Source organism: Meriones unguiculatus, chromosome 9, assembly GCF_030254825.1.
Source record: "Meriones unguiculatus strain TT.TT164.6M chromosome 9, Bangor_MerUng_6.1, whole genome shotgun sequence".
Classification (NCBI taxonomy): domain Eukaryota; kingdom Metazoa; phylum Chordata; class Mammalia; order Rodentia; family Muridae; genus Meriones; species Meriones unguiculatus.
Genome location: NC_083357.1, coordinates 56074710 through 56086581, shown reverse-complemented (window position 1 = coordinate 56086581; position 11872 = coordinate 56074710). Strand labels below are relative to the sequence as shown.

Genomic DNA, 11872 nt, shown 5'->3' with positions numbered 1-11872 from the left:
CTTACTCATTTGTCTGACTTCTGCTTTCGGATCATATTTATTTTCTTTTTCTTTACTCCTCTTTTGCTTTTGTTTTTGATTGTTCATTTGTTTACACAGATGAGAACACATACATATTGTGTATGTCTACAGGTCTGCTTATTTTGCTTAACACCTTGTCCTTAAATACTATCCACTTTCCTACAGATGGCAGGAGCTTATTTTTTCCTAGTGGCTGACCATTACTCTGTAGTTTCAGGGACAATATTCTGTCCATTCATTGGTTGACAGGTGGTCCCTACGCTGTGTCTACATCTTGCAAGTCATGAATGGTGCTGTAACACACAGGCATATGCAAGTGTCTCTCATGAAATGACCTCTTTCTCCTGGATAAATGCCCATAAGTGGTATTAGTTAGATTACCGGTCTTTCTTCCTTCCTTGCTTTCTTTCTTCCTTTCTGCTTTCTGTCTTTTCTTCCTCCTTGCCTTCCTCCTTCCCTCCCTCCCTCCCTCCCTCCCTCCGTTCTTTCTTTCTTTCTTTCTTTCTTTCTTTCTTTCTTTCTTTCTTTCTTTCTTTCTTTCTTTCTTTCTTTCAGAAAAACCACACTATTCTAGATGTCTATATCAAGACACATTTCTAGCAACAGTGTATGATGGTAGAATGGTAATGAGGGGATTTCTGATTCTCATGGCTCTATTTTCAGCAATACCAAATTTGAGAATAATGGAGAAGTGCTTCCTCTGTCAGAAATAGCTTTAGGTAGTGTTAGTGAAGGGTGGAGCCAGCTGAAAGAACTGAGGTGCCTGTGAAGTTGGAGTCAGTGTTCTGTGGGGGATAAAAGGCCACCTGAGTTCTCCCCAATCTTCGGTCTAGGAGGAATGGGCAAGGTCCTGAAAGCATTGTTTTTAGTCCTAGGCCTTCACCTAGCTGGTAAGTCATGGAAGAGAAACCACATATCCCAGGATATGTGATTGATTCAGAGGCAGGAGGGAACTGCAGCACCAGACAAAGTCATCCTTCTTGAAACTATCAGCAGATCTTAGGAACCTAACACCATTTGCTGTTTTCCTACACAGGGGTGAGTGGCCAGCAGAAGGAAGGCATGACCAGCAGCAGGTGAGACAAAGTCCCCAATCTCTGACAGTCTGGGAAGGAGAGACCACAGTTCTGAACTGCACTTACAAGAACAGCGCATTTGACTACTTCTCATGGTACCGGCAGTTCCCTGCTGAAGGCCCTACTCTCCTGATAGCCATACGTTCAGTGTCCAATAAAAAGGAAGAAGGACAATTCACAGTCTTCTTCAGTAAAAGCGACAAACAGCTCTCCTTGCACATCGCAGACTCTCAGCCTGGAGACTCGGCCACCTACTTCTGTGCAGCAAGGGCACAGTGCTTCACAGAAACCTGCAGCCCAGACCCAAACCTGCAGCTGAGGCTCCAGCAAAGCCTGCAATGGGGCTGAGCCTGGAGGGTGTGCAGGACCAGGTGACAGGGGGCACTGTGAGTGTAAGGGTTAGACTCCCTCAGCCCAGAGACAGACCAAGATGAAGTCTCAGCATGCTTTTCTACATTCTCTGTTTGCTCTTCAAGAACAGCTGGAGTTTTAGATCCATTTTCTTAAGTAGTCTAGAGGATTTTTTTTTCCTCCTTTGTTGTAGAAATAGTTTCCTGTGTGTTTGGTTTGAAGCAACTATGAATTATGGAGGCCCTGTTCCCTACACTCTTGTCTGAATGCTGTTCATGTATAGTTGTTACAGCCCAGTGTCAGGAGACCTTGACTTTGGCCTCTGGGATAGAAATCACATAGTCTTTTCTTCTACAGTAATCTCCTTGATAACTAGGGCATTGGGAATTTCTATGACCAATGAACTCTTCTACTTCCTCTTCTTTTGCCTCTTATGTCTTCATCTGCCTTCAAGAAATTCAGGTATGTACCCCAGGAGGCCCTCACAAGGATGCAGGTGTGTTTAAAATAGATGAATGACATCAGTGGGGAGGAAAGAATGCGAATTAATCTATAATGAAAATACACAACGTTAATTAAAGAAGTTATTTTACATGTGTATTTCATAAATGAACAAAATATAAAAATGAACATAAAGGCTTAGTCAATAGAAGCTGCTGCAGTATTTGTAGACATCAGCAAAACACAGAATTAAAGATTCTTTCACTGCCTAATAATTGGCAAGGATTGCTCACTTAATGCTAAATAAAATCCAAAAAGCTTTCCAATCGAGAAAAATTTAAATTTGTTTTTATGCCACATTGTTAATGGCTTTGGAAGACCTAACTTCTATGGGATCCTTACCAGGAGGAATTTTTGAGGCTAGATTTGGTAGGCTAGCCTGAGCAACATAGTAAAACTCTGTCTCAGAAAACCAAAACCAACAAAAACATCATGGAAGACATTATACATAAACATCTAAAGCCTACAAGTTCTTTTTCTCATTTACAGTGAATAGTTTTTCAGTATGAAAACAGAACAGTCACATAGGAAAATAAAGTTAGTGGGTTCTTAGGAGTAGGAGATAGATCTCACAGTACGAATAGGTGAACTCCTCCTGGTTTTCAAGGTCTTCTATCCCTGTCAAGTTTTAAACTTGAATCTAAACAAACAAACAAACAAACAAACAAAAAACACCAGAATATCTATCTGATTGAAATACTCTTCATTGAATACAACAACCTAGCTTGGAAGTCAGCAGAAGAGTGAAAGCATATTTAAGGATGTGCAACAGAAAACTTGGAAACTCTGTGTACCTCAAGACACACCCTGAGCATCTTAGGGAATAAAAGGCTGGAAATAACTGCAAGAGTACTGAGGGAAGGTGAGGGCAAGTTGACTTAGAATAACCCAGTCATCACCACGTGGGTGTCTTCATACAGTTATCAAGCAAATTCTATTTTTAGAGATTGAGGTTTGATATAAATTTCTTCATCAAATGCATTTTCAGCATACAGTCAAGGAGAGTCTTCATTCCTTCAGGGTCTGAAGACAAAAACGTTTATATTGGGTATTGCTCACATATACACAGATTTGTGAATGAAAGATCATTTAGAAAGGGGGTTTGTTTTCATGAAAACTATAACAACTATGGAATAGCATCAAACATGGGCATGGTTCAGTGCCAATGAATGACATTGCCAAACATCTGGTCACAGATGCTCCTCACTCTCATTCTTCTCATTCCCAGACTTCTGAGAAGAGTGCCATAGAGTTGTGTAATCACAATAATCCTTTTTTGGGGTCAATCACTCTCCAGAACCCAAACATAGACTTCAGACTCACAAGTCTGTTTTGATTTCATTTTTCTGAGCTGATGCTTTGTGGATGTTGATGTCCCAGTGGTCTGGGGTGAGGATTCATGGTTTGTCTCTGAAAAGAGGCCAGGACTGATGTGATCATATTTCATTGTCAATCAAACCAGAGTCAGAACAGTTGGAAGTTGAGTGAATACAAGCAATACATTAAGAATTCTTGCTGTCTTCCCGTTCCTTCATCCTGTCCACGAATTTCATGTTCTTTCTCTTCATCTCACTTTCAAAAAACAAAAACAAAAACACCATACAACAAAAACTATACACCCACAAAACAAAACCAGAAGTTCAATTAAATTAAAAATTCCAAAACCAAACAAAACTCATGTTGCAGGAGTTAGAGAATAGGAAAAGTTTGATTAAAAATATTGTATTAAAAAAGTATTAATTTAACAGGTAGCAATTGCTACCTCTTTAGAAAGGGAAAATCTCTTTTCTTCAATATAGAGACACCAAATTTACCAACCACGACACAACCAAGGTAATGCCATCCTGTCCTGACTCCATTTTGTTTCTTCTTAGACACTTCTCAGTCAAGTCTGCCTTAGCAACACATTTGGTATTTCCTTCCCCCTGACCTTGGTCCAGACATATTGACCAAAGTAAGTAATATTTGTACAAACTAAACATGAATTAAAATAGTTTAAGAAGGAAAAACTTAAAGTTAAATGTCATATTGGGCCTGAAATACCTACTATGTACTGTCAAAACAAATGTTAAAAAGTTCCTATGACAATGAAAAAACTAAAGACTAAATACTGGCTTGTCTTGAGAAGGCCACTCAGGCCTTATCACAGATTGATTTATTAACTTTGATATTTTTAATTTATTGCTTTATTTTGGTTAAAATAGAATTACATCATTTTTTACATATAACATTATATCCCTGAAACCCCTTCTGTGTCCTTTATCTCCAGCCTCTCCCAAGCTCTCCAATAATAACTGCCAATCCATGGCCTCTTTTTCTATGATTATTGTTGTTTTACACAGATGCACACACACACAAACATACACACAATTATGTAAATACAACCTACTGAGTCTGTTTTGAGTTGGTTCTGTGTACATGACTTCAGTTCTGACCATTTGCTATTGTATCCCTGGGGATGACCATTTATGCCTCAAAGCATTACTGAGTTGTCTGTAGTTCCTTGTATAGCTACAGAAGGCCCCATGTCATTTCTGTAGTAAAAAAAATTTCCTTAAAACACACAAAAACATTATAGGTATATGTTATTGTTTTAGTCAGGTGTGTAGATACGCGACTGAATCATAGCAGGTGACTATGATTTCCCTCATGATCTAACAAGGGTGTGTTTCTGCTAGCTGCAGATAGTTTCTGTGATTGTCTCAACTTTGGAATTCTGGGAACTTTTCAGAGGATCTTTAAATGCTAGAGACCCAAGTAGCAGAGTTGCTGTTCTTGGGTGGTTGTTGGTTGGATGCTGTTTGTCAAGTAGTTGTATACAAAGAATCAGTTAGAAGTTAGGCATCCTGATGGAGTAGATCAAATTTACCCAAGGAAACCTGACACCTCAGATAAGCAAGAAGTAGCCTAATGATAACATTTCCCGCTTTCACCTTTATTGGTTTTTCTCTATAAGAAATGAAGAACATGGGATGGTGAAGAGTAAAGAAGAAAAAAAGAAACCCAAACTGTAGAAACATCCAGCTATAACTTTTCATGGCTAGTGGTATCATCATTGTTCAGTACTTGTTGTGCAGACATACTTTTGTGGTGTCAAGGCTATTGCTCCCCCATCATTTCTAACAGAACTTCTTGCAGCACACTTCCTGGTCTTCTTGTTCTTATACTTTCTTGTGCCTTGTTTTCTTCAATGTTTTTTGAGCCTTCATTGTAGGAATCTTGTTGTAAATGTACTTGTCTGGGGGGGGGCTCCCATAATCAGTTGTTCTCTTTTTTTTTTTTAAATCAGTTGTGATTTTCTGTGATGGTCTTCACCTGCGGACAAGAAGAGCTTTCTTGAGAGGCATGAGAGGTAGTCTTCCACGTCTCAGTCCAAAGTATATGGCATCCTCAGTTGAGACTTGCTCTTGATCTCTGAGAGGCAACCTAGCACAACAGCAATAGTCAGCATTCTTCCAAGAGCCTCTTGGATCCCTTGATCAACATAGTGAAAAAAGGTTTCCCATGCCTGGTACTTGGTTTCCTGTTTGATGATCCTTATTTTGAGGGGGATATTGCCAGACCAAGTGGAATAACTTCATTAAAAATATATATGACATATAAAGGTAAACATGAAGCAATAAATATCATTAAGGGTATTTCAAACATCCTCAGTGGTATTTATCTTCTCTCTTTCTTCTTCTGTATTGACCTCTCTGCCATCTTCCAAATGAAGCCCACCATTATCCTCATTTTCCTCAACAACAGATCTCTACTTGTAGTTCTTTAAGTTTCATTCTTTTTAAATGTTTAATGTTATTTATTTATTTATTTTTATGTGTGTGAGCTGGGTGGATGCACACAGGTCTGTGTGAGTATACAGAACCTTGTATACATACATGGGTAGACATATCTGTATGTACGAAAAAGCCAAAAGTTGGTGTCCATGCACTCAAAGGTAAAGTTTCAGGTTTTTCAGAAAACATAACTTATTAAATGTGTCCTGAGACATTAACTTCAGTATTTATCATTAGCAACTGGATCTTTTAATCGTTGAACTATCTGTCCACCAACCTTAAGGTTTATCTTCACTGGGAAGCAATGTTTATCAATTAAATCACAGGAAAGTCAAAGCAGTATTTAGAATTTGACCAACTGTCCACTTCAGCACTTAAACCCAGTGTATTCCAAAGCCATGTCTCAGAGGCTGTGTCTATACAGCTTTTGCAGAGCTCTGCAAGATCTGGAGATCTAGAGCAGGGGCACAGCCCTGCCACCCTGTGCTGCCCATGCTGCTGTGGCTCCCATGGTCTCCTGCTTAGCCACAGAGAGAAATCCAGGGCATGGGCTCTCAGCACTAAGCAGTGAAATGGGCAGAAGAATGTGACTCTGATCCCAGCAACTAGTCCCTGAAGTACATGTTGATCTGCTTTTTTTTTTCCTCATAAAACTGGAGCTCTTTCAGAGGCCTGTTTGCATTTTCTCTTCTGAGTGCCTTTAGGGTAATTTCCTCCATTGGGATAATGAGAGCAGATCAAGGATTAAGAGCTATATTCTAAATGGTGATATAGCTGTACACAAATATTCAACCACAAACCCATGTAGTAACATGACTCTAATGCTTGCAGGTTATATGTATCTTGGACATATAATATGCTTAAATCACAGAGAGACTTAGGAAGCTTATCATGAGACTGGTTTATAAATTAAAATACACAGACTTTAACAAGTGAGATGGAATATGACAGTAAAATGTTACAGAAACTTGTAGGACATGTAACAAGCAAGAGTTCTCTGTGTGGAGAGAACAGAACACATCCTGTGAGTACAATGTGATGGTAAACTTTTAAAAACGAGTCAGTTGTTTAGCAGTGGATTTTAAAATTATTGTAAGTCCTCACCCAACTGTGTATGAATGTGTCTGTGTGTGTGTGTGTGTGTGTGTGTGTGTGTGTGTGTGTGTGTGTGTGTGTGTGAACCAGTGGTCATTACTGGTTATCTCTCTATATTTGCCACATTTGTTTATTTGTTTCTTTTTGTAGGAACTCTTACTTAAACTGAAGCTCATCAATGACTGACTAGTGAGACCCCAAGATTCTCCTGTCTATGCTTCCCTGAGCTCAGACTGCAGGGGCAGCCGCTGAATCTGGATTCTTTTGGGGATCCTGGAAATCCACACATAGGGATTCATGATGTACAGCAGTCAACTTACATAATGAACATCTTCTTAACCTCTGAAGACTATTATTTTATTCCTGTTACAATTTGCCAGGGCATAAGCAAATGGGGATCTTCTGGAATGTGATGGGATGCCCTTTACTACATGTTGTAAAACTAGCTTTGTAATTGCAGAATTTAGGTAGACCCTTGCACTGAGCAAAGGAGGAAGACTCAGATACCATTGTTTCACAGGGAAATTGATGGATCTGAGACAATTTTATTTTTTTATTAAGCTTAAATAGACAGTCAGACAATAGATGGAGGGAAATAATACAATGGTCTGCAAGTGAATTATATATCAAACATAGATGATGATGAATTTTACTTTGGTTCCCGAAATCATCTCCCTGAATAACACTCAGGGATGCAAAGCAACTTCCCCCTCAGCCAGGATGGATTTTCTCAAACTCCATTTTCAGACAAGGAAGCAAGTAGAGGCCTGTGGTGAGCTACCCTTTTCTCTCTGTATGTGCATATGATCACACCAAACCACATTTCCTGCTTTAGGCAATGTCAGAAACACAGGAGGTAAACATGCTCAGTGCCTGGCCCTCAGACACTGAACACTGAGCTGAAGCAGAGCTGACACACTCATACAGAGGGACCTGTGACACATGCCTCCCTGCAACCTGCTCTGTGTGTTGGTGGCCTTGGCCTTCTCTGGTATGGACATTTTACATATAGCTGAGGATATTATGGCCTTTTACATGGTCATGAGGGCGAAGAGGGATTGGAGAAAAGTAAGCAGAAATGTCTTCAGTTAAGTTTGCCTTTGGGTCTTATGTGGCCCTCTTCCAACACTGCTTTGTGTACACTATCATAGGATAAGCTTTTTATTCTTTCCTCTGGTTGTTCTGCAGGATGCAATGTGGCCCAGAAAGTCACTCAGGTCCAGTCAACTGCAAGCAGTCAGTATGGAGAAGTCACCCTGGACTGTTCATATGAGACAAGTTATTACTATTACCAATTCATTTGGTATAAGCAGCTTGTTACTGGAGAGATGATTTTCCTTATTAGCCAACTTTCTTCTTCTACTGAGAATGAGAGGAATGGCCGCTATTTTGTCACATGGCAGAAATCAGCCAACTCCATCAGCCTTGTCATTTCAGCCTCACAGCTAGAAGATTCAGGGACATATTTCTGTGCGCTCCGAGAATTGACCCACAGTGTTTGAAGTGACAGCAGAAGCTGAACAAAAACTGGAGCTCCTTAAGAGTTGCCCACCGCAGGAGCCCAGCTGAGAAGCACACCTGCACATGCTGAACAGGAAGTCTCACTGTGGATGCTTCCTCTGTGGTCTACATCAGTAGTGTGTTTCTAAGTAAAACCTCATCCCAGGCAATTCAGAGACAGTTATGATGAGTGGTTTTCTTTTAATACTTTGTCTTGAAATTATTTAGTTAAATATAGATCAGAGAATATGTGTAGCATTTTCTATATTTGGGAATATTGCACCATAATAATTTAAAGTGTTAGTTTCTCTTCATATTGGCAACAGCACACACTTCAGAGGAGTTATCTGGAAGAGCAAAGAACGTAATTTTCTTGTGAAGTTACATTCAGAGAAGCAGAGCCATCATGAGTAAAGTGGTCAGAGACAGATCATAAGGACTTCATCCATGAAATACTGGTGGTTGCTGGTCTATCCCTACAAATCATTGTCTCTGTATCTGATACTGTATCTGAGGTGCTGAAGGTCAGCTAGATCAGCAGTTGGGAAGGAGAGTTACGTGAGGGCAGCACATGGGTGTACTGAGACTTGTGGAAATACAGTGAGACCCAGAAGATAATTGATGTCTGCAAGGACAAACTGCCACAAGGCTCAATCTCTCTAGTTTTGGGGAAATTCAGAAGAAGCCATCGTATTTACCAACATGATAAACACACACTTGCCCTAAAACAAAGAGAAGCTATAAAAGTGAGGAGTAGAGGGTTAATGGTAAATGGAGCTGGCACCTCATTGACATCAGATGTGCTTGGAGCCTGAATCTGCAGAGCTATAACATAGATTATCCAATATATAATATAAATAATCACTCATGATTTTAGTCTTCTACTGTTGCTTTTTCCACGCTCACTCCAAAAGAGAATGACACGGGGAAAGAAAATCTGAGAAATGTGTTTCTGAATGTGTATTTAAAGATTTTTTATAACATGAGTGTAAACTGTTTTGCCAGCATGTACAAGTGTGTACTGTGTGCATGTCTGGTTTTCATGGAGGCTAGAAGGGGCATTAGATTCCCTGACATTGGAGTTATTTTTTTTTCTTTTTTTTTCTTTTTTTATTTTTTTTATCAGTTACATTTTATTAACTCTGTATCCCAGCCATGTCCCAATCCCTCATTTCCTCCCAGTCACTCCCTCCATCCCTCATCTCCACCTTGCCCCTTTCCAAGTCCACTGATAGGGGGGACCTCCTCCCCATTCATCTGATCCTGTTTTATCAGGTATCTTCAGGACTGGCTGCAAAGCCCTCCTCTGTGGCCTAACAGGACTGCTCCTCCCTTCGGGGGTGGGGAGACCAAAGAGCCAGTCATTGAGTTCCTGTTAGAAATAGTCCCTGTTCCCCTCACTTTGGGAAACCAATTGGTTACTGAGCTACCACAGGCTACATCTGAGTGGAGGTTCTAGGTTATATCCATACATGGTCCTTGGTTGAATGTCAGTCTCAGAAAAGACCCTGTGCCCAGATATATTTGGTCCTTGTGGAGCTCCTATCCTTTCCCCATCAGACTAACTCCCCTTCTTTCTTATGATTCCCTGTACTCTGCCAAAGGTTTGGTCATGAGTCTTTGCTTTGAAAACACTGCTAGTTAGAGTCTTTCAGATGCGCTCAGTAGACTCCTGTCATACGTTCAATGCACATCCCATCTGTCTTTCTAAATGAGGATTGATCATCTTACCCCATGTCCGCTCAATTGATTATCTTTTTTAGGTTTCATTATGTTTATCATATCTTATAGGTCTATATAAGTGAGTATATCCCATGTTTGTCTTTCTCCTTCTGGGATATTTCACTCAGAATGATCTTTTCTAGATCCCACCATTTGCCTGCAAATTTCATGATTTCCTCCTTTTTGATTGCTGAGTAGTATTCCATTGTATAAAAATACCACAATTTCTGTACCCATTCCACCGTTGATGGACATCTGGGTTGTTTCCAGGTTCTGGCTATTACAAATAGAGCTGCTATAAACATGGTTGAGCAAGTGTCCTTTTTGTGTACTTGAACAAACTTTGGGTATATACCTAGCAGTGGTATAGCTGGTCTTGAGGAAGCACTATTCCTAATTGTCTTAGAAAGCGCCAGATATCTTTCCAGAGTGGTTGTACCAGTTTACATTCCCACCAGCAGTGGAGGAGGGTTCCCCTTTCTCCACAACCTCTCCAGCATGTGTTATCGCTTGAGTTTTTCATCTTGGCCATTCTGATGGGTGTAAGGTGATATCTCAGGGTCGTTTTGATTTGCATTTCCCTGATGGCTAATGAGGATGAGCATTTCTTTAAGTGTTTTTCTGCCATTCGATATTCCTCTGTCGAGAATTCTCTGTTTAGCTCTGTTCCCCATTTTTTAATTGGATTACTTGGATTGCTGCTTTTCAGCTTCTTTAGTTCTTTGTATATACTGGATATTAGTCCTCTGTCAGATAAAGGGTTAGTGAAGATTCTTTCCCAATCAGTAGGCAGTCGTTTTGTTTTGATGACGGTATCCTTTGCTTTACAGAAACTTTTCAGTTTCATGAGGTCCCATTTATTGATTGTTGCTCTTAGAGCCTGTGCTGTTGGTGTTCTGTTCAGGAAGTTTTCTCCTGTGCCAATGAGTTCTAGGCTGTTCCCCACTTTTTTTTTCCAATTGACTTAGGGTATCTGGTTTTATGTTGAGGTCCTTGATCCACTTTGACTTTAGTTTTGTGCAGGGTGATAAATATGGATCTATTTTCATTTTTCTGCATGTAGACATCCAGTTGGTCCAGCACCATTTGTTGAAGATGCTGTCTTTTTTCCATTGAATGGAATTGGCTTCTTTGTCGAATATCGAGTATTCATAAGTGTGTGGATTTATTTCTGGGTCTTCTATGCAGTTCCATTGATCCTCCTTTCTGTTTCTATGCCCTGTGGGCATGATTGAGGAGCTAAGACAGTTAATGCCAGAAATTGCGCTGCGATCATCATTAGCTCCTGTGACATATACAGTGCAGAGCCCCTCCCACACACTCAAGGGTTCAACATTAGCCATCACTCTGTCCCTCGAGAAACTCATCCACGCACACTTACACACACAGACAAACACGCGTGCGCGCACACACACGCTTGCATTTGCCCCGTTTGCACCTGCGTACTTTCCTCCCACAGGTACAGCTAGTCCTCAGCACACGCTGAGAGTGGTCAGCTTCCTGAAGAACTCTCCAGACACCAGAGAGAGACAGCACCAGTCTGATCTGCAGAATCCAAAAACAAACAGGGAAGGTTTCAGATAAGCCAATGGCCAGAGGTAGGCGAAAGAACACTTCCAACATAAATCAGGACATCATGACTTCACCAGCAAACCCCAAAATCGATGGATACACCAATTCATCAGAAGCACAGGAAAATGATTTTAAAGCCATGCTTGCCCAATTATTTGAGGCTCATAAGGAGGAAATGAACAAGTCTTTCAAAGAGATGGCCAGTCAATTGGAGGCAAAGAAAGAAGAAATAGACAATATCCTTAAAGAAACACAGGC

At 40.4% G+C, this 11872-nt stretch overlaps 1 pseudogene and 1 gene segment (V, D, J or C); both read left to right on the top strand.

Moving 5' to 3' along the window:
- The first annotated feature begins 859 nt into the window (after positions 1 to 859).
- Positions 860 to 1445, top strand: LOC132656477 (T cell receptor alpha variable 23/delta variable 6-like; annotated as a pseudogene).
- A 395-nt stretch (positions 1446 to 1840) lies between these two features.
- Positions 1841 to 8395, top strand: LOC110544814 (T cell receptor delta variable 1-like). The segment is given in 2 exon segments: positions 1841 to 1910; positions 8009 to 8395. Coding segments are annotated over 2 exon segments (384 nt in total).
- The last annotated feature ends 3477 nt before the right edge of the window (positions 8396 to 11872 follow it).